This window comes from Tachyglossus aculeatus, chromosome 5 (assembly GCF_015852505.1).
Source record: "Tachyglossus aculeatus isolate mTacAcu1 chromosome 5, mTacAcu1.pri, whole genome shotgun sequence".
NCBI classification, from domain to species: Eukaryota; Metazoa; Chordata; class Mammalia; order Monotremata; family Tachyglossidae; genus Tachyglossus; species Tachyglossus aculeatus.
Genome location: NC_052070.1, coordinates 48867594 through 48895340, shown reverse-complemented (window position 1 = coordinate 48895340; position 27747 = coordinate 48867594). Strand labels below are relative to the sequence as shown.

General features: G+C 43.9%; 1 protein-coding gene across 9 annotated transcripts in view; it reads right to left on the bottom strand.

Moving 5' to 3' along the window:
- Nucleotides 1–27747, bottom strand: part of KIF1B (kinesin family member 1B) — a 193410-nt gene that overhangs the window by 76284 nt on the left and 89379 nt on the right. For 4 of the 9 annotated variants that reach the window (XM_038746530.1, XM_038746537.1, XM_038746532.1 and 1 more), the window contains 10 exons: nucleotides 27173–27315; nucleotides 25873–25914; nucleotides 22428–22639; nucleotides 16102–16181; nucleotides 13912–13987; nucleotides 8564–8643; nucleotides 7928–8034; nucleotides 6827–6910; nucleotides 6430–6610; nucleotides 5237–5309 (listed from right to left, as the gene is read on the bottom strand). In XM_038746530.1, coding sequence (XP_038602458.1) covers nucleotides 5237–5309; nucleotides 6430–6610; nucleotides 6827–6910; nucleotides 7928–8034; nucleotides 8564–8643; nucleotides 13912–13987; nucleotides 16102–16181; nucleotides 22428–22639; nucleotides 25873–25914; nucleotides 27173–27315 — 1078 coding nt within the window. The remainder of the gene's footprint in view (nucleotides 1–5236; nucleotides 5310–6429; nucleotides 6611–6826; nucleotides 6911–7927; nucleotides 8035–8563; nucleotides 8644–13911; nucleotides 13988–16101; nucleotides 16182–22427; nucleotides 22640–25872; nucleotides 25915–27172; nucleotides 27316–27747) is intronic. The other 5 variants (XM_038746539.1, XM_038746534.1, XM_038746536.1 and 2 more) reach the window with 2 other exon arrangements.

Sequence of the window (27747 nt, the reverse complement as noted above, 5' to 3'; positions counted from 1 at the left end):
CAAACTGAAGGGAAAAAAAAAGCAAGCAAAAAAACTTAACCAAAAAAAAAAACCCCAAAAAAACCAAACCCCAAACAAACTGATGTGGAAGTCTCTTATTAAATAAAACTGGGTGTTTAAAATGATAAAGGGAACTGACCTGCAATTCCATATTTTTGCTCAGATGATGAGTGAGTGAAACAATCCCTTCATAGGACTACACTAACAAAAACATTCCGGAGGTCTTGCCCATTCTAGATACCCCAAATGAACAGAATGATGTGATAGATGACCCTCAGACCCCAAGAAGGGAGATAAGAAGACATGCTTCAAAAACATGCAATCGCACCCCTACATTTGCCTTGGTTATTGCTGTTGCTTCGTCCAGAAACTTTTTCCCATGAGAAGCATAGTTGTCATACAGAGACGTAATGAGCAGCCGGAGTAAGTCAGATTAACACTGGTTAGTGGTGCTGTATGATGCCAAGATGCTTTGGTTTAGACTCTGATTTGCTAAAAAGAGAGCAGCCCTAAAAACAAGTTAGAGGATGAGGAACTAGAAACAAGCAGTCAATGGAAGGTGAGGTTAAACGTGTTCAAAAGGTCACTATAGCAGACTTGCGAGGGGCTTATCCACAGAGGATGATTTAGTCCAGTATAAGGGGAAGGTTCCAAATCACTCTTCCCAAGAGCATTGTTTTGGTATGTGTGTTTTCAAATAAAATGTAACAGGCCTCACAGGCCAGGGAGTGAGGAGAGGGGAACACAGATCACTCACTTTTTAGGCATATTTAAACGAAGAAAAGCTCTTTAGATATGTAAGGTCTTACCTCCTCTCACACTCTAGGAGGTATCTAACATGAGCTGCTAAAAACTCTGACTTCTCAAGCTAATTCTTCACCTGCATTTTTAATGAAGTGACTGACTGACTAGGTTATCGTACCCAAGAAACCCTGGAACATCTTGTGGCTCCTGAGCTGTCTCTTTAGCTCTTTTGGCCAGAAATTGGAACTTGCCTATTTAAAGAGGGTCGCTTTAGAACTGTTTACACATTACTAGATTCTCTTTCTCAAAAGTAACACTTACAAGACCTAAAATAATAGTTTGACTCTTGGATAAAGCCCCTGAAAGACTTGGAGAAAAGTGTACAGCTTTCAAATAAGGGAGAATCCAGAACAAGAGGAAATTAGGCTTAAGAAACTATAGTTATTTTTGGAGACCATTATTACAGTTTGAAATAAGAGAAGCCTAAGCACACACTGAGGTCAGGAGATTAAGGAAGGTCTGTTCCTGTCGTTATGATTTCATTGGTGAAATCATTATGATTTCACTTGGCATTTGGGAAGGACGATCAATAAAAAGCTTTAAGAGGATTTGGCCCACTTTATTTAGATCTGTAACAGTTTGATCATGAACTGTTTTAGAAATTGTAAAGTATTTCCACCAAATGTTCGATGTTTCCAACCATAAGTGACCCCAAGTTAACAACCATTTTATTTACCCTGACTACGGAGTGAACGTTCTAGAGCACAATGGGTCAGGGCACAAAAACTAGGGCTGGAATGGACCAGTCCAATTCCCATTCCGGATTCAAAGATAAGCGCATAGGAGACCACAAATCAGGGAACCTAGGGTACCTCTAAGTTCATTTTTAATAGAAAATATTTCTTACAACACCTAAGGACATTTCAAATGAGGCCACCCTACTTCCCTGGCTATCTGAAAAGACATTATCGTCTAGTATCGAACAGCTGGAAGAGTTCCACTGACACCACTTACATTGACTTCACTCCCTCTTTTGGTTTTTAATGAATTTAAAAAAATAAACAGAACTGCTTTTGGCTGACCTACAATAAGAAGGAAATTTGCACGATTTCCAGAATGCAGTTTTCTTGAAAATACCTATGAGTAAGGGTATGAAGATATAAGCAGGGTACAGTTTAGGACACAACGGGTCCTGCTAGAACATGCTCTGCAATGGGGAAAACTGGTATATTTGGGTCAAACACTACTTCACAGATTCCCCAAACTCCAGCTCAGGGCGACTCGAGGAAATAGACCTGGACTTCCCTATAGCAGAGGCCAGTGGATTTCTCCGAGATGGTAGCTAATTATGGTTTTTTTCGGTAGCTCCTACTACTCTTCTCCACAGGTCTCCCCTCCTCCAAAAGTCCTTTGGGATGATATGGTGAAATGCTAATGAGTGCAAATTTAGAATGGGGGAAAGTATACAAACCAGTAGTGCAATTTAAAGTAGGTCAAATTTGGGGATGAAGACACTGTCCTTTTCAAATACTGCCCGGATCAATGGAAATATTCCGAGTACATTCAAAAGAGAGACTTGTCACCCCAGGTTTAATAGAGACCACCCGCTGAAATTTAGAGCCCAAGTTTCAGTCATACATTCTTACTGTTTTCTTTAGCATGTAGTTAAAAGCACTTCCCAAACCTTGCCATTCATGGTTGGTTAATGAAAGGCCAAGATTGAAATCACTGCTCGATACTCCTCTTCCCACATCCTCTTTAAGAAGGACACCTGTTCCCTAAACTCAAGGTTCCTGGTTAAAATACCAAGCAGCTCTCCCTCAGATGCATGGGAGGCTGGCCCGTTGTTGGGTATGGACCGTCTCTATATGCTGTCGATTTGTACTTCCCAAGCGCTTAGTACGGAGCTCTGCACACAGTAAGCGCTCAGTAAATATGACTGAATGAATGGATGAATGAACTAGAAACAGGAAATCCTAAACTACCTTGAGCTGCCTTTATTCCTTGCAGGCTGGAGGGGAAGGTGAAGCATTAAGGCAAACCAAGCACAGTAGGCCATCCCATACCAGAGGCGTAAGAAAGCAACAGCGGCATTTTAGCAGCAAGTATGAGTGACAGAATCGTCTACATTGCCCTGCCCATGACCAGCCTGAGGATATAACAAAAAAGTGTGCTTAAATTTAATGTTTTGTATCACTGTACGACTTTTACATATGTTAAATGCTAATGACAGCAGATCCAACATTTTCAGAGAAAAGTTCTCCAAAGGAAGGTCATTTACTTAACCACTAGTCTGGAACTGCACTACAGTAAATAAATTAGGTACTTTGACTCTCCTTCTAAAACAGGGAGGATGGCTACTCTTGGGGGCAAGAGATGTGAGGGAAAGGAGGGAAAGCATCTTCTGAAGCGTTAGGGTAGCTGCTTTGGGAATCTTGGTGTGGTGAGAGACAGTAATAATTAAGGCTGATAAAAACCTCTCTATTCACAATCTAAATAAGGCGATGAAAAGCTAAATGGGGGTTAGAAAAATGCACTCTTCGGTCAGTGCTGGGAAGGAGTCCTACTCCATGGCCTTATTCACATCTACTCTTTTTTAATTTATGACAGGGTGTTACAGAAGTTGCTAGACAATATTATTTAGAGAGAAGACTCAACTCAGCTACCTACAAGAACCCTTCATTTTTAGCATTAAAGCAGTAGTGTTGATTCCATCATATTGTCAGGGGCTTTCAATTACCTTTTCCAGGCTAAAAGTACTTTATTTGGAATTCTGTCACTGTCTTGCCCTAAAACACTGCTTCTCCAGATCCCCCTCTATAACTTAACTGCACTGACATGATAGTACATAAACTGATTTTAACCCTATGCCAAGATAGGTTCCTGAGCCACATGGAAAGCTGCTTTGGCTCAACATTTGGGGCTTCTCCCTCTCATCTGTGAACAGCCCCCTTTCCTGAAGGCAAAGCTCAGAGGATGGCCGACAGTTGGTCCACCCAGTGCTTCACAAATTGGAAACAACCCTCCGTTTCATGTGATAAATGTTAGTCAGTGAAGAAAGAATGCAGCCAGAACTCTGCTCTCTCCTTCCATGCTCCCTCTCCGCCCCAGAAGGAAATCATTATTTTTTAAATGCATAAATTCCTCAGAAAAATACTGGCCTCCAAAGCCTGCTGTGGGGTCCTACCTAGACTACAAGTTGTAGAAGTTTCTTTCCACTTGGGCATAAAGGTTGGTAGGAAAAAATAAAAGGGTAGGGAAGGGAACATGCCTACCAACTCTGTTATATTGTAATCATCCAATAATAATAATAATAATAATAATAATAATAATAATAATATTTGCTAAGCGCTTACTATGTGCCAAGCACTGTTCTAAGCATGCTTAGTACAGTGCTCTGCATATAGTAAGTGATCAATAAATATGACTGATTGATTGGGGTTGTCCAGAGCTACTAATCATGTCCAGCTAGTGACCACCATGAAGAACTGACTAGCTCGATCTCTAAAAATTCAAAGCAGGGTGACCTAGTGGAAGGAGCACGGTCCTGGGAGTCAGAGGAACTGGGTTCTAATCCTGGCTCTGCCATTTGTCTGCTGGGTGACCTTGGGCAAGTCACTTAACCTTTCTGTGCTTCAGTTCTCACTCTTACTTAGACAGTGAGCCCCATACTGGACCTGATGATCTTGTATCTACCCCAGCACTTAGCACAGTGCTTGGCACATAGTAAGCGCTTAACAAATACCACATAATCATCATCATCATCAACATTATTATTATAACATACAAAAAGTTGTCACTGTCGCCCAAGGAAATATACTGGACTTTACAGATGGACAGTCAAATCTTTCAATTCCACAGACTGGGAGTTATTAGATTTTTGCTCAGACCTGAATTGAGAGTACAGTTCCAACCCACTTTCCCCCACAATCACCACGTGTGTCACTGAAATCCCGACAGACTCCATGCAGGGGTGGGGGAAAGAGTTAAAACATGCAACTGTGCAGCAACATTTCAGACACAGTTTGTAAAAAAAAGAAAAAAAAATACCAGCACATTTGCAATCATTGAGTTGGGTCTGAGAACACAGAATTAGTACTTTCAGGTGATCAGAGACAAAACCAAGGCAAACATTCACCAGATTCAAAAATTCACAGAAATAACCAGTGAGCCCACTGAGGAAGTTCAAAGACAAGAACCACCAGGATACAAGGCGAGGAATGGTCTACTAACACTCCTAAAAGGGGTCAATGCTGACAAGGAAGAAACAACCCTTTAACCCATACAAGATCAGCCTGGCAATTTTCTACAGGAGCCAGATTTGTAGGTTGCAACAAGAAAGGTGAATTAGTTTTCCAGGAAGAAAATGGAAGAATGGAGTGGGGGTTGCGGCTAGCCCAGGTAAATATTCCTGCACATCTGGGATACAGGACCAGAGGTACGAATCTAACTTTTGCTCTCCTCTTGGTGGATCAGACGAATAGTCACCTACCAGTCTCTGTTGTTCCAGCAAAAGGTCGGCTTCCTCTTTCTCTTTCTTGTACAGGATCTCCATTTCCTGGAGTCTGGAGGAAGAGGGAGGGAAAAGGAATCACGCTAGATGCTGAAACCACCGAGCAGTTTGATGGGTGTTGATGTTTGAATAGCAAAAGGACCATTCACCTATCTGACCAAATCTGTACAAGTTATCTGCTCTTCCAGCCCCGCTGTCAGACCACGGGAAACAGGACCAAGTGGCTCTGGGAATCAGAAGACCTGAATTCTAACATTGGTCTAGCCTAACCATGGTATTTTCTTATTACCAAGCACTGTGAGCCCGTTGTTGGGTAGGGACTGTCTCTATATGTCATCAACTTGTACTTCCCAAACACTTAGTACAGTGCTCTGCACACAGTAAGCGCTCAATAAGTACGATTGAATGAATGAATGAATGTACTAAGTGCTGGGGTAGGTACAAGATAATCAAGTCAGACGCAGTCCCTGGCCCACATGGGGCTCACAGCCTAAGAAGGAAGGAGAGCAGGTTTTCAATCCCCAGTTGACAGATGAGAAAATTGAGGCACGGGGAAGTTAAGTGATTTGCCCAAAGTCACACAACAGACAAGTGGTAGAGACAGGATTAAAACCCCGGTTTTCAGTCAATCAAGCTACTGCTCTTTCCACTAGGCCATTTTGCTACACCATCAATCGGGAAGGCTTCTGTCTCAAGAAGCACCTAGGGTATTGTACAGTGTGGACAGGTGTAGCAGAAAGTCTGAAAAGTAGCTAACATAGGAGGCAGACCCCGCAGTGGCTACCAGGGCAACCACCCGCCAGGTTAGGTCTCTAAGGCACACATCAACATCCCTTTGGCCGTAAGCGGGCCGCGCAAATAAAAAACTTGTGGGGGGCACTTTGCAACGGGCACTGCCCCTGAATCTGCTACTCACCCACTGTACTCCATGCCCCCTTAGGAACGTGACTGGCAGTGATGAGTACGCTCCCAAGCGCTTAGTACAGTGCTCTGCACACACTGAGCGCTCAATAAATATGATTGAATGAATGAATGAATGAGAGTGCAAGTGGCGCTGCACAAACCACCATCACTGTAATCAATTCTTCCGTCGTCAGCCTCAGGGCTGTTGCTCCTGATGGGAGACTCCATTATTACCACCACCACCACCATCATCATTTTGTTTTTGTTACCTTTTCTCCATCTCCTGCTTCATATCAATGCCCTGCTTCTCTAGCAACTCCCTCTGGGCAAAGGTCCAGTCCACTGGCTCAGAAGGGGTCTCGGCAGATGGTGTCTTCTCCCGCTCAGCCCTCGCTTGCTCCGGATGGTTGAAACGGAAAACATGATTTTTACCCATGATGATGCGGTTTCCTAGTGATACGATGAAAAGAAAAGAAATTCAAAATCTAAAAAACTCGCTGAAGGTTCAGCATTTCACTCCTAAGGCAAGCAGATACTTGGTGAGTAGACAGGGCAAGCCCCACTTCCGTCTGTTCTCCGCTGGAAAGCAAATCTGATTTTACAGCTCTCTTGTGCCACTTGGATCCCAGGTTTTCCCTAAACTCCACTGTCTCCGGGGTTGCTTACCTGAGCGCAGTTGCACATGCTGAACAACCCTCTTGCCGTTGACGTAGGTTTCTGAACGCTCACAGGGTTCCAAGGTCACAAGGACTAGGGGAAATATAAAACGGCATTATGATCAAAAACGCTTGGGGTCAGATGATGAGAGACCTAAAAAATCCAAATGAACTCCAAACCCACAGAAGAGATCTTCCCACCCATCTCCTACTAACCTTTCACACAGCCCAGTCTCTTGGTCATCCCCACTGGAATTTGAAATTGGCAGACCAAGTTTCCTCAATCAGTCCTCTAGTTTTTGTGACTTCAGCCAAGAAGGGAAGCCATTTCAGTTGCTTAGGCTGGTGAGAACCTTTATTAAGTTCTTACTATGTGTCAAGCAAGCACTGTACCTAATCAGGTCCCACATGGGGCTCACAGTCTAAGCAGGAGAGAGAAAAGGAGGATTCTGTTATAGGAACAGAATGTGAAGAAGTTGGAAAGTTGTGATTTCCACAGTGGCCGCCTCTTGGCAACAGCCAGAATGGACATAGAAATGCTGCTTTCATGGAATCTGAAGAAAGCATTTTTAAGAAAACAGAAAACTTTCCTGAAGTTGTAGCTTTGGACAAAGGATCCAGTGCAGATGTAGAGCCAGGGGGTTTTTACCCAGAGAGACAACACTAAAATAAAATTCCAAAACCATCTTTTCCCAGATGTTCACACTCCAGGCCAAGCTGGGATTAGATCCTTCCTTCTTTTCGTGAAATGGAAATTAATTATACAGAGCTGAGGCAGAACCTACAGCAAGTCACCTATCACTTGGAAGTGTTGTTCCCTCCCCGCTTTTATTTTTACATAATTAACATTCAGGGCCACAACCAGTGGCCTGTACAAGGCTTAGTTCTTGGCAGAATAAGAGAGCTTCACTGTGTCCAGTGCCATTTTCATGTAAAAAGCTACCTTAGCTCCTGCATTTCAAAGTACCCTTCATTCCTCCACAATCAGTGATACACAGAACCCGGAGGCCTGCCTAACTGAAGGTGCTGGGAAAAACTCTCCCATGGATCTACTTAGAACAAAAACACTTATGGACAGGATGGAGGAAAATTTGATGGCCAGGTGACTTACCTTCCCCATTGTGATTCCTCTCACTGCGGAAGACACAGTGCTCCTCTTTGATGTGGGCCCCACTCAGCACAATGTCTTGACGCCTCTCAGCATCTGCCTGGCCAACCCTTGGGTCAAGACAAAATATTTCACAGTGATTTTCATAACCCTATGATACTTGGCAGACTGGACTTCATAATTCTCACCAAATAATAATTTGGACTAAAAAAATGATCTCTTCTGGTAATTCATATGGCAGCAGATCATAAACATCACTAAAAAGTAAAGGATGCTTCAGTGCATAGTGGAAGCAAGCACCCTGTTGAAGTAGGAAATTGAAGGGCAACATTCTACCACTGCTCTAAATCCTCAAGTGGGAAAAGCAGTCCAGGGATCTCTACAAATTCCAGATGGCCAAAGGGAAATTCCTTGCCAAAGCCTTATGGGGCAAACAGTCTGTAGATCTGCAGGAGTCACTACAGGGCAATGACACTATCAGGCAAGGCTTCCTGGTTACTGCAACCAGGAAAGTGAAAAATGTCAGACACACCACCTCAGAAAGGAAAAACAACCCAACTTTAGGAAATAACTTGATTATGTGAGCAGCTCCCTTTAATAAATGTCACCCAGTAAATGTCCGTAATAAAATACACCCACCTTGTGATGCCATCTTTGATGTAGTACAGCAGGCACTCTGACATGAGGGGATCTTCATTGAGGTTAACAAGATGTGGTGTCTGGGAAAAAAGTCACAAATTGTCAGTTCAGGCCCGAGCATTCCTACTGGAGGTTGTCATCTCTGCGCTGGTTCTAGCTGACAGGAACCTAGGGAAGACCAACAATTTCTCTCTCCCTCCTACCTAACCTCACTCCTCTCACACTACACCACAGCCCGTGCATTTCACCCTTCTAACATCACCTAGTTACTGCGTCTCAATCTTGTCTCTCATCACTGAACCCTAACTCCCATCCTCCCTCAATAAATAAATTAAATCAATGATACTTATTAAGCACATACGTGTACAGAGCATTATACTAACTGCTTGGGAAAGTACCCTGCAAGAGCGTTGGTAGACATAATCCCTGCTCACAAGGAACTTAGAGTCTAGAAGGAGAGACAGACATTAAAATAAATTACAGATGTGGAAAATGGCACACATAAATGCTGTGGGGCCGAAAGTGGAGAGGATATCAAGTGCTTAGAGGGTACGGATTTAAGTGCTTAGGTGACAAAGGAGGGAGAGCATGTAGGAGAAATGAGACTTTACCAAGGGAAGGCATCTTGGAGGAAATGTGATTTTAGGGTGGCTTTGAAGGTGGGGAGAGGAGTCTGTTGGATACAAAGGGGGAAGGAGTTCCAGGCCAGGGGGAGGACATGGGCAAGGGGTTGGCGGTGACACAGACGAGAGTGAGGTACAGTGAGTAAGTTGCTGTTAAAGCAGCAGAGTGTGTGGCCAGTGTAGGAGATCAGCGAGATTAAGGAAGGAAGGGGAAAGGTGACTGATTGCTTTAAATTTCATGGTAAGGACTTTCTGTTTGATGCAGAGGTGGACAGGCAATCATTGGAGATTTCTGAGGAATGGAGAGGCATGAATGAGACTTTTTTTAGAAAAATGATCCAGGCAGCAGACTGAAGCGTAGACTGGAGAGGTAAGAGACATGAGGCAGAGAGGACAGAGAGGAGGCTGATGCAGTAGTCACGGCAGGATATGATATGTGATTGGATCAGTGTGGTAGCAATTTGGTAGCAGACAACAGGGCAGATTCCAGAGATGTTGTGAAGGAAGAAAAGATTTGGTGACAGATTAACTCTGTGGGTTGAATGAGAAAGATAAATTGAGGATAATGCCACAGTTATGGGCTTGAGAGGCAGGGAAGGTGGTGGGGGTATCTGCAGCGATGGAAAAGTCTCAGGGAGGAAGATGAGTTCAGTTTTGGACACGTTAAACTTGAGGAGTCAGTAGGACCTCCAAGTAGAGATATCCTGAAGGCAGGATGAAATGCAGGGCTGGAGAAGTAGATTTGGGAAGCATTAGCATAGAGAGGGTAGTAGAAGTTATGGGGGAGTATGTAGATAGAGAATAAAAGAGGGCTCAGAACCAAGCCTTGACGGGCTCCCTCAGTTAAGAAGGTGGGAAGCAGAGGAGAGGCCACAGAGGGAGGAGGAGAACCACGAAAGGACAGTGGCAGTGAAACCAAGGGTCAAGATGTTTCCAGGAGAAAGGGGAGGTCCACAGGGCTGCAGGGAGAGAGGTGAAGGAGGATTAGGATGGAGTAGAGATCACTGGATTTGGCAAAAAGGAGGTTGTTGGTGATCTCAGAGAGGTCTTCTATGGAGTGAAGGAAGCAAGACAGACTTCCATTCTCCCCATCTTCAAAGCCCTACTAAAATCATATCTCCTGCAGGAAGCCTTCCCTGACTAATATCTCATCTCTCCAGCCTATTCTCCCTCTTTTCAGTGACACCCCTATAACCTCTAAGCTCTCTGATGCAATCTCCTCCCCAACAGCACTTACGTACATATCCTCATTCTCTGTTGCTTTCTCCCATACTTTATTTATTGTAATGTCTGCCCCCCACAACTAGATTTTAAGCTCCTTGAAGGCAGGTATTGGTCTACCTACTCTATTGTACTTCCCCAAGCAGTGCTCAGTACAGTGCTCGGCAGAGTAAGCACTCAATAAATGATTGATGAATTGATTTTTGTCTGATTCCCCGCAGACAGGAAAGACATCCTGGACTATAAGGAGCAATTTCACAAAGTGGAAACTCCACTTCTTTTAGTCTTTCTCCCCCAAATTATTCCACATTTTGGGACACATTCTAAGCGTATTTTTTTAGATGCACAATTCTATGTCATAGGCCACATATATGGAAGCCCCCAAAAGGATGTGTGACTCCCGACTGATTTTCTGGATCACAACATGACAGTGCTTGTAAAATCTAAGAGGATAGATATTTCAAAAAATAGTATGTTTTTCATTAAGTGCATGAAATATACCCACCGTTTTCCCTCTACTTTTTCCTTCTCTCCATCTCTCATGTCATATCTGATGGAGAAATCTAAACTAATGACACATAAACTTCAGAATGAACCCCCATCTCATCTACCTCTAAAATCTCTTTAAAACCAACCTTCTTTGGTGAAAATACCCCACTCGAATCAGCAAGCAAGTCACATGGTCTTGGGGTGAAAATCTAACCAATGAGCAGCAGGTGTATAAAGAATGAAAGAAAAGTCAGAAGGAAAAAAGGATGGGAGAGTCCAAAAAATAATCAGGAAAAAAGTGGAAAAACAATGCAATAACCCAAACTATCTCTAAGGATCAACAGACAGACCCAAGAAGCCAAGACTTCTTAGTCTCAACATGTACTTGTCCAGGATTGGATTCTCATCAATAATTTAATGAGGTACTTTCACACTTGCTAAACTAAATGAAGAGTACAACAATAAAAAGATATATTAAACTTCCTGCCAACAAGCAAATATTTTTGAATATCAAAGAGCTATGAGGCCACAAGTCCTGTCCTTGGCTAGGTGAAGGGGAGTCATTTACTCAAGAAACAAAAGGTTTATGGGTCAGCATTAAAATCAGTTTACTGATGTCAGAATTGGATCCTTTCCCTCTCCTCAAATTTGAGTTCCCAAAGCAAAAATACATTTTGTATAAGTGAAGGAGGAAGAACTGGGGAATTGGTTGTTAAATTCAATCCCATTTATTCCTTTCTTCTTCTGATTGGTCAGAGCCACTAAGAAGGGTGAAAGAAATGCTACTATAAACACACTCACACACACATACATATATATGATCCCATACACATAGGGAAAGTCTCTTATCATTCATTCATTTAGTCATTCGATCAAATTTACTGTGTGCAGAGCACTGTACTAAGCGCTTGGAAAGTACAATTCAGCAATAGAGACAGACAATGCTTGCCCACACCGGGTTTATAATCTAGAAGTGGGGGAGACAGACATCAAAACAAATAAACAGGCATCAATATAAGTAAATAGAATTATAGATATATACATATTCTAATTGAGAAATATTTCAAGCTATGAGGCATTCTAGAAAAATGCAGGACACAAGCCAAATTTGTTAGGGGGTAGCTACTGGATACTTAATGTACATCTGGGACAATCACTCTCTTTGGGCCTTACCTTCATCATATGTAAAATGGCAATCCATGCTGTCCCTACTTACTAAATGGTTACAGAGGGAAGATAAACTGAGATAATGTGTAAGATCTTCGAGCTCTCAGGAGGAATTTACTCTCTAAGTCCAAAAGATTTATTATTATTCAAATGTCAGATGCCATCAAAACTTCATATATCTATATCTATATCTATCTATCTATATATACATCCACACAGAAATAAGTGCTTCAATGTGCAAAACCATTTGTTGCAAACATTTAAGCAATACAAAATTCGAAAGCAATAATTGAATGACTGTGCTAGAGGTCTGCATCCCAAACAGCGTGTGCTGACAATCAGTGCTAGGGCAATGTTTTTTTCTCATTTTAAAATACATCTTCAAACCATTACACTTTTTTCAGAGCTCCCCACCCTAAAGATTCCCAGAAAACGGTTACAAGACAAATGGGAGCTAGCTATAGTACTACTTAATCTAGAGGAGCTAAAATCGCTTAACCAACCTGTTCTGGTGAAAACACTCCATCGAAATCACCAAATAAATCACATGACCCAGGGGCCAGGTTCTAACTAAACGATTCGCAGCAGGCAAAAAACACAATCTTAAAGGTCTATCCTTGGCTATTCAACCAGTACTGACACACAGGCTCTGCCCCTTTAGGAATCACAGAGCTGCAAGTGAACTCATTACATCCTTCCACTGCTTCTGGGGGAGTTCTAGATTTCCGAGGAGCCGATTTTATAGGTGCCTTTTTATTTTTAATCCGTTGTACACCGAGAACTAAACTACCACCATCTTTAAATAATAATAATAATGATGGTATTATGTTAAGCGCTTACGACGCGCAAAGCTCTGTTCTAAGCGCTGGGGGAATCCAAGGTGATCAGGTTGTCCCACGTGGGGCTCACAATCTTAATCCCCATTTCACAGATGAGGTAACTGAGGCACAGAGGAGCTAAGTGTCTAGCCCAAAGTCACACAGCTGACACGTGGTGGAGTCGGGATTAGAACCCACGACCTCTGACTCCCAATCCCGGGCTCTGGCCACTGAGCCACACTGCTTCTCAACAGACACATAAACGGACACATAAACACCAAATAACCACTAGATAGCAACTTTCAATTATAACCCCCACACCACCTAGTAATATAAGGCGCTTCACTCTAGTTTACTAAAACTAAAGGTATGACAACTACCAGAACTGCTCACAAAGAAGCAGGGATAAGGAACAGAGGTGGTTAACGGGAAATCAATGAGAATTTTACTTAATATAAGGACGGTTTCAGATGCACCTTGCAGACAAAACTTGCTAGCTTCTATCTAGGCAACTACTTATCTAAGAGTGCTTTTCTGCACAAACCTCGTCAGTTGAAAATGCTTCCAAAGAGTCATCAAACAGGGTTGATGGCCTCTGGGGGAAAATCTACACAGAGAGAGGAGCCACAACTGAAGTAAGATTGGTTAAAAAGAAAAAAAAACCCTCAAAAGGAAAGCAGCAGTTTAAGTGAGTAAGGCTAGTGACGTGCAAGCAAAAATTCAACAGGAGAATTACAAATAAATTTCATACTGATAAACATGTTGTTCAGAGATGCTGGAGATAAACAGTGCACTTACGGTGAAGGAATATCTAAAAATAAAATCAACAGCTCTGCAAATTTAAATCATTGCCAAGCTGAGAAAGGACAGGATTAGAAGACTTGGGCCTCTTCCATGTTGAAAGCAGAAAAAAAAACCACCCCAAAACAAAAAATAAAAAAATCCAAAAACAAAAACCCAGAAAAATAGATTCACGGTAGATTTCCTTGTTATGAAGAGAGGATTAATTGATGGTACTGCTGCTTCCTACCTTTTTTGGTGAGAAGACCCCCAGGGTTCCTCCATCTTCCCGGATGGCAACTCCCATCTCAGCAAGCAAGGCCTCCCTAGAAAGTGACACAGAAGCAGATCAGTACCCACATTGACTAAGAGTTGGAACAACTGCAATCTGAATTGATAAAAACCTAATCCCTCTGGATTGGGAGCTCCCTGTGGACAGAGAATGTGTCTACTCTGTCTCCTATGCTGTATTCTCCCTAGTGCTTAGTACAGTGCTCTCTACATAGTAAGTGCTCAGTAAATACTATTGATTGATTAATCCGCACTGCCAAGGCTGAGCAAACAGATGGGAACTGAGGATTAGCCTGTCACATTCCTGCAAACTGGGAATAAATTTCTCAGCAAAACTCAAAACTAACTGAACATTCTCTCCAGCAACATGAAAATCTCCCATACTTCAGCCCAAACCAGTATTTTAAATCACATTAAAAAAATTTTAACAACAACCTGCCTATCTCGTGGCTCAGTGGAAAGAGCAAGGGCTTTGGAGTCAGCAGTCATGGGTTCAAATTCCGCCTCCGCCAATTGTCAGCTGTGTGACTTTGGGCAAGTCACTTAACTTCTCTGTGCCTCAGTTACCTCATCTGTAAATGGGGACTAAGACTGTGAGCCCCAGTGGGACAACCTGATCACCTTGTATCCTCCCCAGTGCTTAGAACAGTGCTTGGCACATAGTAAGCACTTAACAAATGCCATCATTATTATTATTATTATCCTTCCCTCTTCCCAGGGAGCCAGAATTAGCTTCAGTGGAATGATATGATTCAGGATTTCAGAGATTTTTGGAACAAGAGAGAAACTCTACAAACGTCATTCTCCAAATGATGAACTCTTAACCATCATCATCATTTCAGTTTGGTTAGCCTCCTTCCAATTCTCTCTCTTCTTTATGGCATTTGTTAAGTGTTTACTATGAGCCAGGCACTGTATTAAATGCTGATACCCGCTAGTCAGGTTGGATACAGGTCATGTCCCACACGGGTCTCACAGCCTTGATTCCCATTTTACTGATGAGGTAACTGAAGCCCAGAGAAGTGAAAAGACTTGCCCAAGGTCATACAGCAGACAAGTGGCAGGGCTAGGATTGGAACCCAGGTCCTTCTGACTCCAAAGCCATGTGTTCTAGCCAGTAGGCCAAGCTGCTTCTCTCCTGTATTAAATACTAAGATCCTATAAGCAAACAAATTTGCTAAATCAATCCCTCAATAAACTGATTTACTTCATAACCCTCCGACTGGATCTCACTTTAAAAAAAAAAAAATCTTCCAACCACAAGTTTTCTAAATAGAGAAGAGAAGCAGCGTGGCTCAGTGGAAAGAGCCTGGGCTTTGGAGTCAGAGGTCATGGGTTCAAAGCCCGGCTCCACCAACTGTCAGCTGTGTGACTTTGGGCAAGTCACAACTTCTCTGGGCCTCAGTTCCCTCATCTGTAAAATGGGGACGAAGACTGTGAGCCCCCCCGTGGGACAACCTGATCACTTTGTAACCTCCCCAGCGCTTAGAACAGTGCTTGGCACATAGTAAGCGCTTAATAAATGCCATTATTATTATTATTATTATTATTAAATATCAACTTCTTTCTATATCGAAAACCTGCCTTTGTCTTCCCCTTCCCACCAATGGGACAGAAAAACTGAAGGCAGAAATGAAAATAAATGGTCCAAAATACGTTTTCCTTCATCAGTGAGCTATCTCATGTCTTTCTCTACTAGTTTCATTCGGACGTGACCACGGAGTTTGGCGAGGTATAACTACTGCTTCCCTAGCAGCACAAAACAGCACGCTATCAATTTAACTGTTGTTTGCCTGGTGATCCAGCTAATGAATGCACCGCAAACACCAGGTATGCCAGCCTGCTTACAACATTGGCCACTTGCTGGGGTCCATGTTCCTGCCTGGGCATCTATCTCTGTCCATTTAAGGGCCGTCCTCACCCTAAGTTTGCTCAGGCAGCATAATGGACACTGAGGTAGAGAAGAACCATGCAGGAAGTCGGTTGTGGAGACACAGAGCCCAGGGAGAGCAGACACTGCCTCAATTTCAAATGCAAAAAGCATCCCCATCTCAAGCTGGGACATTAATCTAAACACACTGCCAACTCAGGCTTTTAAGCCTATTGATCACCCGCATCAGCACTTAGTCTTCTGAGCCCTTGAGCTGACCTCTCCATCCTGATGGCCTCCGTCTTGCGCAGTTTCTCTTCCCAGGTCTCATTCAGCTCAGCAATGATCTTCTCCGATTCCTGTGGAAATAACAGACCAGAGATGAAAGAGTACATCCCTGTGTGTGTGGCAGGTGGTCTTCCTTCCCAAAGCATCCAGGACTGATACTCCCAATTTTGCCAGATCTGGGCTAGGGAGAAAAATATGCTGAATGATTAATTATAGCTGAGGACCTGTGCTAAACTCTTGCTTCAGACTGCCACTCCATAAACTCAGGTCTTAAGCCAAATCAATCCCGCACGAATTGTACCCATTTCCTTTAAGCCCAAATGAAAATAAATTGCCTATGAGGTTGACAAACACTCTGTACCAGACAACCTTACTTCTCACACCTTCTCACACTTCGAAAGATCATCATCAATCGTATTTATTGAGCGCTTACTATGTGCAGAGCACTGTACCTCCCCCCAAAAAGTGGGGGTTGCTCTAGAGGTAGTTAGAAGTGAAGTTAACAGTAAATGAAGGCACCAAGAATCAGCTAACTCACATATTCAGCCCTTAAGGTTGCAGTTTTAGTGCCCGGGAGTAACTTTAAATCTCTAGGGTGGTGGATCTCAAAGGAGGAAGCAAGGCACCCCTGCCTGCCCTTAAGGTTTTAGGGGTATCACAACCTCAATCCCAGTTCTTCCTTCCCATCCATCTCTTTAAGCAGTAGCATTCCAAGTGATTATTCAAAATAGCAGCTGCTGCCACCACCCTGTGGTATGTCTGCCCATGGTGGCACACACATTTAAAGGCGCAATACCCACAGTGAGTGCCCCTTTGGAAAACTGCCTCTTAAAATAGTGCTGCTGGGCAGTCATGCATATGAGGCGGCACTTGGGTCTCCTGGGTCCATGGCAGCTCTTGAGGACCTCTACTATGACAACTTCTGCTCCTTGGAAGAGACATACAATGAGCTAGAGAAGGAAGCACTCACTAAATAGGACTGAATGAATGAATGGACATGCCCAGGCACACACCTTCCTGGTCAAGCTAACCCTTCAGCCACCAAAGCTCTCAAAAAACCAACAGATAATACCTGCCCTTTCACTAGGGCTAATATCTATATTTTCTCTCTCTCAACTACCGTATGTTCATCAGTTCTCTTTTTTATGGTACTTGTTAAGGGCTTATGATGTGGCGAGCACTGTACTACTACTGGTGAAGTCCCTGTCCCACAAGGGGCTCAGAGTCTAAGTAGGAAGGAGAGGATTTAATTCACATTTTTCAGATGAGGTAACTGAGGCACAAAGAAGTGAAGTGACTTGCCCAAGGTCATCCAGCAGGCAAGTGGTAGAGACAGGATTAGAACCCAGGTCCTCTGACTGCTAGGCCCATGCTCTTCTCACTAGACCGAACTGCGGTCTTCTTTCACTAGATTATCAACTCCAAGGGCAGGAAGCCCATCTTTTACTTCTTTTCTTGTTCCCAAGGGCCCAGTACAGTGCTTTGCACATAGAAGGCACTCAAAAGATACTATTGTTGATACTGACACTGAATTTCATCGTGCAAAAAACTTGAGAACTATTGTTCTAGGGGACTGTGCAGCAAAGACATGAGCACTAATAGCTATGATTGAAATCTGGCTATTTTAACAAAATCGGGACAGAATCAACCAACTGCAGATGGAAGAATCTGGGCCCACTGTTGGTGATGAGATGGGAGGATCATTGGGGAAAGAGTGAAATATATGCAGAATGTTCCATAACACCCTGAGTTTTTTATTTGCCTGTAAAGACGTTCATACTTGCCTGTTTCTATAGTGAATGAGAGTTGCTGGGTACCGCCGCAATGCCTAAGCAGAAGCAGCGTGGCTCAGTGGAAAGAGCCTGGGCTTTGGAGTCAGAGGTCATGGGTTCAAACCCCGGCTCCGCCAATTGTCAGCTGTGTGACTTTGGGCAAGTCACTTAACTTCTCTGGGCCTCAGTTCCCTCATCCGTCAAATGGGGATTAAGACTGTGAGCCCCCCGTGGGACAACCTGATCACCTTGTAACCTCCCCAGCACTTAGAACAGTGCTTTGCACATAGTAAGTGCTTAGCAAATGCCATTATTAATTACCAACAGACAGGGGTATATTCAAAGTAACAGTAAAAAAACCAAACCAGGAGCCACAAGAACAGCTACGTTCAGATCAGTACTAGTGTGGGTCCATGCCCACAGGGGGTGATTAAATGGGATGATAGGATTAAAATAGTTGTTGATGCTGAGGGAGGGCAACACACACACACACACACTCACTCACTCACTCACTGACGCTCAGAAACATCATCTCCTAGGAATGCAGCTCCTTCACTCACAATGTTGGAAGACCGCAGTTACTAGGCATTCTCAAACAATTTTGCCTGACGGCCTCTGCACAGGAGAAGCAAAACGTTATCTAACCAGGGCTTTACAAACCAAGAAAGAGCATGCCTATGCCAAAAGCATTCTCGCCATTCATAAAGTAAAAAAAAAAAAACAAAAGACCCTGTTAAGAAGCTTATGCTTCAGTGGCTTCCAGGGCTGCATTAAGGACACTGCACTGAATACAAAGCCATACAGAGACTCTTTCTCTCTTGAATAAAGCTGGGTATAATGGAAGAATTTCAGGGTTTTTTTAGCCAAAGGTGGATTAAAAAGGAGAAAATGGTTTCAGGATTCAATCTATCCAGATTATTTAAGTAGTGATGATGGTGGGGGCTGGGGTTGCTACCCTAATATAGGGGATGAGTTGCATTTACTTTAAAAGCTCAAGAAATAGCAGGGCTTGTATGACTGGAGCAATCCCTTGGCTTCCTAATCACCAAAGTCTATTATGAGTATTATAATCGACCCACTGCAGAGCTCGACAAAGGAGGCAGAACTGCCAAAGGTCACATTTCCCTTGGTCTTCCTTCCCCTTCCAAGGCAGTTCAAGAAGATCTCCGAGAGCTTCCCCGAGGAGGATGAAGGGCCGCACCTCAAGAACTCTGGAGTTGTCTTGTGCTTTCTAGTAATGTGTGGGTCTTAACCGGCAGTAAGAAGCCCTGGTGCTCCATGCCAACCTAAGAGCCATGAGTTGCTGTGGTCTCTCAATCAATCGTATTTATTGAGCGCTTACTGTGTGCACAGCACTGTACTAAGCGCCTGGGAAGTACAAGTTGGCAACCTACAGAGACAGTCCCTACCCAACAGTGGGCTCACAGTCTAAAAATCACCCCACAGAGTTTAAGAACATTGGCTAAAATTCCAAACTGCAAAAAGACACAATCTGACTGTTTATCCAAGGAGGAGACAAAACGGCGATCGCACACACGTGTGCATATCTCCCCCCACCCCCTATGCCCATCCGCCAAGCCAGCTCTCTTCCTCCCTTCAAGGCCCTACTGAGAGCTCACCTCCTCCAGGAGGCCTTCCCAGACTGAGCCCCTTCCTTCCTCTCCCCCTCGTCCATCCCCCCCATCTTACCTCCTTCCATTCCCCACAGCACCTGTATATGTTTGTACATATTTATTACTCTATTTATTTTACTTGTACATATCTATTCTATTTATTTTATTTTGTTAGTATGCTTGGTTTTGTTCTCTGTCTCCCCCTTTTAGACTGTGAGCCCACTGTTGGGTAGGGACTGTCTCTATATGTTGCCAACTTGTACTTCCCAAGTGCTTAGTACAGTGCTCTGCACACAGTAAGCGCTCAATAAATACGATTGATGATGATACCCTTTTTAATAAATAGGCAGGAGTTTGACTAATTCATTCCATGATGGGTGTGAGGGCCAGAGAAGGTGATGGGGTGGCCCATCCGTCCAAGGAGGCCACAGGAAGACCCACAAAACTTTCATTATAGTACTGAAGACAAATCTCCCCAAGGGCCTCGTTACCTAAGCATATTGCCAGGAAAGGGTCAAGAACATGCGAGTGTCTTTCGTAAATTCCTTTTCTGCTTAGTACAGTGCTCTGCACACAGTAAGCGCTCAATAAATACGATTGATGATGATGATGGGTCAGACCCATGGTCCATCCAGGCCAGTATTCTGACTGCTTCCCTCGATCTTTCCTCCCCTTATAACCTATCACAGACCCAAGGCCCACGAGCCCTTTAAACGCCTCTCGAATTTCAGCAACAAGTGCCTCATGAATCCAAGAACAGCAGCTTCCTTCCCTCTCGGTTTCGTTGAAGAGACCTTTTGTGTAACCTACGTCTATTCCTGTTGATTGGCTTTTCGACAGGCAAAAGCTGCCCCCTCTCTTACCCACTGCGGCCTGCTGAGAGCATGGCTCTCACATCCCTCCCCCCCGACACCCACTTTTCCCCAGTGTGTTGTGAAGGGAGAAACAAGATGGCTATTTTTCTCTCCTCTGAAGCAACTCATTGTAGGGTGAGCGAAATACCAAATAAGGTGCCTGGCTGAAGGGGGATGGGGGAGGAGTGTGAGGAGTGGGGAAAGAGAGAGTGAGGGGAAGAGGCCGGGAGGAATGAAGAGGAAGGAGTAAAACCCAAACAAACCGGGCTTTCTTTTAAAAAGAAAAAAGCAAGCCGGAGTCCATTCTGCAGACAATACCTTTTTCTTGAAAGGCTAAGTTTGTTCCGACCCCACCTGAAAACTAAAATAACTGGCATGGCAAGTTCAATGCTCAAGCTTAATTTGCTTGAAGTTGTGAAAAGCCTCAGTCCTTTGAATCATTAAGTTGTCAAAATGCACTGCATTTCCCAACTGTGTCAATGAGGAGCAGTCATCTTGAATACCGACTGCAACAGGAAAAGGGGTCTCCCGACCAGCTTCCAGCATCAATCAGGAATTTACTGAGCTACCTTATAGTGCCGCTTGCCTTTTTCGTTTTGCTCATTAAATCTTCTGGCTTACAGATGTCATTTTAGTGACTGGGCGTCAGGGGACTGCGGAGACGGCACCAGCGTCTCCATGGCAACAGCAGGTTTTTAACGGAAGGAGGATGTGCAGTGCTGCAATCCAGTCAGATGCCCCTGACTGTGCCTCTTGAAAAGAAAGGCAAAACGCATGGCTCAGAACTCCCCTCCGGGAGGGCCTCCCAGGCGGGACGAGAAGCGAGGAATAATCTTTGCTCTAAAGAACAGCTGACAACTCTACCAACAAATGAGGAACCCACAGCCTGGCTTGGCTGTGGCCCGCAGAAGGTCATTTCTGGACTATTCTCGGTTTAGTCTGCAGGGAAGGGGAAGAGCTGGCGGACCTTCCCTGAACAACAGGGCTGTCCTGCTCTTCCCTCTCACGCTCACAAAGACAAGAGGATGGTGCTGGCTGAGTTATGCTATGCTGCAGTCAGGCACCCTAACCACGATCAAACCGCATAATTTCTGTTTCAGATTGTTGGTGGTATTACTCGAGGACCAGGAGAACCTTCGACAGCTGAACTGGTGTTAAGATTCACAGACTCTTTGTTAGCCTCTGAAAGCCTACACTCGCGCGCATTTGATTGGGCTTGAAAGTGGATCCAGTAAAACACAGTGCATGTTCAAAACCATTCCCTCAATTAGTATGTTTTACAGTATTCTTTAAATCTTCCCCCAGACTACCTTCAAGAAATTCCCATCTTCACCTGCCTGCCAACAATTACTAAGTTAGAGAGCTACCAGGAAATATTTCACCGTGGCTCCGCAGTTGGCAAAAGGGGGGACTGGCAACATTATAGTCCACATGCACAGTTCTCAGCCTTAGTGCATTGCTCTCTCACATCTCCTACAACTCACCTAACCAAATGGTTCCTAAAAATTACACCCTAGGTAGAAAAGTAAATTGGAACCAATTTTCTCATAGGAACAATGTTATAAATGGAGGGTTGGCTTCTGAACAAAATTCAGATACCCTATTTTTACCAAAATTACTCCGAATTGTCTACTCAACCAATTATGGATGAATAATACAGCTACATTAATGCACTGACATCGATTCAGGGAAGCCTCCCAATAGAGTAGCTGACTAACCTCACTGGCAGTAAAATGGATGTGTCAGCCTACCGTGGTGTTCAGGTAAGCCCGCCCCCACCCCCCGGCCTTTCCCACTCCATCCCCTCAGCCCTCCTTTCTCTCACCTCAATGCAGCTTTAAAAATTGTTTCCCCATTTCCCCTCGGCCCTCTCCCCCACATCGCTGGAGCTAAGGAGGCTAATGTTGTAACACCAAAATCGATGTACTGTAAAGCTGAGTTGGGGGGTAAATTTAGAGACGCTGCAAGTATCGCTCATCTACGGTTGAGACATCGTCAGTCAAGGACTTCCTGTATATCCCTTTCCTATTCAGACTCCAAGAGTACATCCCGCTCGCTAGGTCTGCGTCGGTACCTACCTTTAGACGTTCGATGGCCTCCTCTCCTCCAGGGGTAGACATGATCCTCTCCTGAATACTGGTCACTGACGTTAGGCCCACCTGACTACTGAGTGAGCAGGAAGATGGAGATGCAGTAAGGGACCCCATGGATGCTGTGGAAAAATTGCCAGGTCGTTGGTTCTCAGAGGCTAGCAAGTACCTATGCTTATTGTTCTGAAAATCTTTCAGATCTGAGAGACAGACAGAAAGAAGAGAAGGCAGAGGAGTGGGAAAGGAGGAGGAAAGCAGAAGAGGAAGGAAAAAAAAGACAGGAAGGAAACACCAGTGTAAGAGAGGGTAGCATTAAAGCGCCAACACAAAGAGACAAGTTTAATAGTTCTAGATGGCAGTTCTGAAACGTGTCTGCTTAGGGTTGGTACTCCGAAGGTATGAAATTCCATTTGACTGGAGATTGAAACCTGAGGCTTCCAGTTTGGCCGACATCACCAGCAAAACGGATCGACTAGGAGCCGGAACCTCCCATACTCTGGGCAACAACGCTACACTGTTTCCCTCATGTCTGGGTCTAGGATACTGCCAGCTACAAGCCTCGTATTGCCCAGGTCCTCACCATTGAGCAATACGCAGCCAGAAACCCAGACTGAGGTAGCGGCCCTAAGATCTGGACTAGGATCTAGGGTAGAGAAAACACACCCTGGATCATGCAACTTCCTGTAAGCCAGGAAAACCTTTTAAAAGTCAGGGGCGGCGGGCAGAAACTTTCGAGAGGCTTAAAACTATCCGAACATCTGGAAGCCTCACAGGATCCCTCTTTGCAAGAGCCAGCGCTTTACCCAAAATGGAGATGACACTGCTGAGACCAAATGGGAGGTCAATCTCATTTCTGCTGACTGGGATCCTTCATAACATTCGGTCAAGGCTAGGTGGGTGGTACGCCAAATCAGTCTACGTTCTTCCATGAATTTGTGAGGAAGGTAGAAGAGTTTTGAAAAGTTCCCAAACTCGGGAATCTGGCGGGGGGGGGGGGGAGGGGAGAGAACACCACAAATACCACAAATAACCTCAAGATACAAGTCAGCATTTCTATGCCACCACCAATACTCTCCTGGACTTTCAAATAAGAGTTTAACTGACGTTTCCAGCACTTGGGGCATACGCAGAAGAGAGTAAAAACAAAAACACAGGGGTGAGGATCAAACAGAATCAAATCAGTGACTGGTTGCTCAAGGGCAGGGGAATGAAATGGCTCCAGACCTCTCAGGGGCCTCGGTGGAAGCCACCTAGTCAACCTAGCCCTGGCCTTGAAACCCAACCAACCAGTGGTTGCTCCAAGTCAGTTTGAAAACCGCCATCTGCAAATAGAGGAAGCAGAAAAAGGACAAGCGAACGGTGATTACAATCGGGGCGCGGAAGAGGGGTGTGAGGAGAGGTAGGGGGGAAAAGAGGGAAGAAAAAACAGCCACCTGGAGATAGCTGGCAGGTGGTAGAAGAGCGAGAGCGGTGGGGTTCTGAAAAGCCGACAGGCATGCATGCCCGGCAGAGGGTCCAGAGGCAGGCCAAAATGAAACCCTTACAATCAGTTGGGGCTGTTTTCGGGGGTCAAAAAGTCGGCATGCACAGCCCTCCCCGAGACACTGCAACTGCTCAGAAAACGGAGTCAGGCAGCAAGCTGGTGGCAGCAATAGCGTCTTAAGCACAGAAGCAAGGACTGGATTGAGGCTTTTCCACACCAGTATCATTCAGGCTAGGAAATCTCAGACAGAGCTGTTCCAGCCAAAGGGAGTTTAATCTTAGAAATCAGGACCCTAACTGGCTTTACCTCCCTACCTCCACTCTTTAAGACAAAAAAAATAAAAACCCACAGGAATCCCCACCTGCAGAAAGCCTGGACCATTTTCTTTTTCTCTCCCTCTCCTATCACAGAAACAGGCCCCTGTGGAAAATGCAAAGTAGGTGCTCAAAAAAGGCCAATAATTTTACAGTAGGAAGGCAATTGAAGCAGCAGTGGCCTATTGGATACAGCATGGTCCTGGCAGTCAGAAGGATCTGGGTTCTAATCCTGGCTCTGCCACTTGTCTGCTGTGTGACTTTGGACTAGTCACTAAACTTCTCTGTGCCTCAGTTACCTCATTTGTAAAATGGGGATTAAGACGATGAGCCCCATGGGGGACATCTAAGCGCTTAGTACAGTGCTCTGCACATAGTAAGCGCTCAATAAATACGATTGATGATGATGATGACAGGGACTATTTCCAGCCCAATTTGCTTGTAACCACTCAATAAATACGATTGATGATGATGATGACAGGGACTATTTCCAGCCCAATTTGCTTGTAACCACTCCAGCACTTAGTACAGTGCCTGGCACAGAGTAAATGCTTATAAAATACCACAGTTGTTATTATATATTATAGTAATTAAATAATAATAATAATAATAAAACCTAGGTAGGAAAGAATAAGTAAAAGGAGGAGGATTTGGTTTGGGGGTTTTTTCCGCACCATCCTGCCCCACATCTTTTGAAAGCTCCCCAGTAGTTGCATAAGTAGTCAGTGATAATGACTTTTATTAAGCACTGAAAATGGGCAGAAAGTAATGGTGGGGGTTGGGAGAAGGGTCATACAAAGTTCCCTACCAGCACTATTGAGAGATCTTTCCCTTCACTCTCCCACTTCATGGATAGGCTTGGATCCAAGCATCCAACATTCTCAGGATCTTTTTTGGTTAGGGAAGACAACGGACACAGACAACCCATTCAGAATTGGCGGAAAAACATTCCCCTTTCTGAATTACAAAGGAAAGGAATGGGCTACTGCTTCATTAAGTGTTCCTTCTTTGTCTCTGAAACTTACTGCCCAGACTTCTTGCCAGCCTTGTCGCAACTTTCCTCTTTTAGAGGAAAAATACAAAGCTGTTGGCTAACAGATAGATGGAGACCCAGGGGATGAAGTGCCCAAATGGCAAGGCATGGCTAGAGGCCCAAACAGGTTCCAAATAAATATGGAGACACTTAACTAGGACTATCCTGGTAGTTTCCATGGGGAGTTATTTCTACTCACATTTTCATCCCAGACAATTGGGTATTAAACTTTAAAGGATTTTCACTTTAGGTAACCAAGCAACTGAGGTTAGTTGCTCAAAGCTAGAAATAGAAAAAAAGAATTCTCAATTGAGCTGATTCCCACAGAGTAGAAGGAATTGGAGCACAGAATAGAGATATCATAACTTGTTTTAAAACTTTCCCCATGCCACAAACTGATCTTTACCAAAAACTTGATTGACATAAACTAAAGAGTTGAAGGGTCATTTCAACTCCAATGGAAAATGTAATCCTACGGTAATAGCTCTGTCTGGAATTTCCCTTTTAGGATTGCTGGCATGCATGGCCCAGTTTAAAGCTGTCTCAGCCGAGGCAGGTTAGCAAGTCAGAGCACCAGAAAGAACCAAAGCATATAATACACACATTTGCTTCCACTTCCAGAGAAATCATCGTTCAATGGATCAACTGAAGGGAAGCAGGAGGGAAAATATGAAAAGGGTCAAAGTTTAGGCTCAACAGTGACAGGAAGGGAAAAGAGGGATATCTAGTATTTGGAAAGAACCACTAAAAAAACCACAAACCACACAAAACTTACTTTATATTATCATCATTTTCCACATAAGCCTTGAATCTAGACCACTGAAAGAACTGAACCCAAAGGATAAAGGACCTGTGACACCTGCTTTAATTTTAAGATCACATGGTCCTAATTTATCTTCCTAGAAATAAATACTGAAATAATCTCATTACACTTAGTAATTAAAAATGAAATTCTCCAGTGGATATAATTGCCAAATCCTGTGATTCCACTGACTCACTTAACAGAAATTTCTATAGCAAGAAACCCGGGTAGTTTAGATATCATTAGGCTCCTAAAAAGTCCTGTTCACTTAGCGGTTAGCTGGTTAGCTTTGTAGATTTTCCTTTATACTTGAGGGGAGGGGTAAAATAAAGCTAGGTGAACAGCAACCTCAGCACGTTTTCCTTTGGGCATTTGAAAGTACTGAACAGAGATTATTCTGATTCTTGGAAAAGCAGCAGAGCTCAAGCAAACCTAGTCCCAGGAAATCTGCCGTTCTGCCCCTTATTCCAGCCCTGGGTCAGGGGAGGGCAATGAGTTAAAAAGGCAAAACCTCTGTGGCCATCAGGTGATACGGCCAGTTTTTCAACACAGCCTTCAACGATTTTGGTGGTGTTAAAGCAGGACTGACCCTCAGGCCAATAATGTCCCAGCCATATTGTAAAATCCTCCCTAAAAACCTTATAATGGGGGTGGGGGGTGGCAATTGCTAGACACACTCCCATCTCCCACTCCATTGTATTCCATCATCTTACTGACAAGGATCCTGCAAACGACACACCAAATTTTCTTTAAACCCCACAAGCCAAGTTCTGTAAACTGCCCTGCGTTGCCATTCGGCAAACCGACCAATTCCTCGCAAGCAGAGGGACGCTGTCTCCATCACCACCCCCTGGATTTTGTGGAATGGTATTCTGATGATATCTGTGACAATCTCACGAGGGGAAGTCGTTTTGGGTTTTTTTTTTTTTTCAAGACATTTTGAGTGTCAGACTGGACTTCAATTTTCATCACTAAACATGTCTTCCACGAAGACCTAACTTTCTCAGATACCCAGGGCTGGAGAGGAGTTGTTTCCCTCAGCCAACATCAGTCCTGTTAAGGGAGAAAGATGGGACTGAGATGGCTGCTTCATAAACTTACTGTCGATAATATCTCCCAACCCTTGAGCGCGCAGGAGATCCTTCAGTCTTGTCACTTCCTCCTTCAATTCACGCACCAGTTTGGCATTGGGATCCTCATTAATAACAGCATTACATTTAATTTGCTTTGCCCGGTCTGCATATCTGCGGTCACACAACACAAAATTCTCAACTTGCTTTGGCCTGAGAGACAATAAACCAATCCGCTTCTTTTCAGGTGCATTTCCCTTTCGTTTCTAACTCAAACATCCTGATGTTCAGTCGTATCTTTTATCGGACCGGTTAATGTGAAAAGGGATGACGGATGAGGGAGCGTTTGATGAAATAATTTACATGGGAATTAACTGAGAAACAATGATAACATTCCACTTTCAGTTAGTTCTTTCTTACAATAAAATTTTCTAGATACACATTTATCAAAATGAGAGCAATATATTTTTGGTTTATATATGTGTATATATATATTTTTCTACTAATTATTTTAGTGTCATTTTACTGTGGGTATAAGCATGTTCTGCAAAAGCAGAACAGTATTTTCCTTCCATGTTGACACCATCAGCTGCTGAAAGCTAAAGA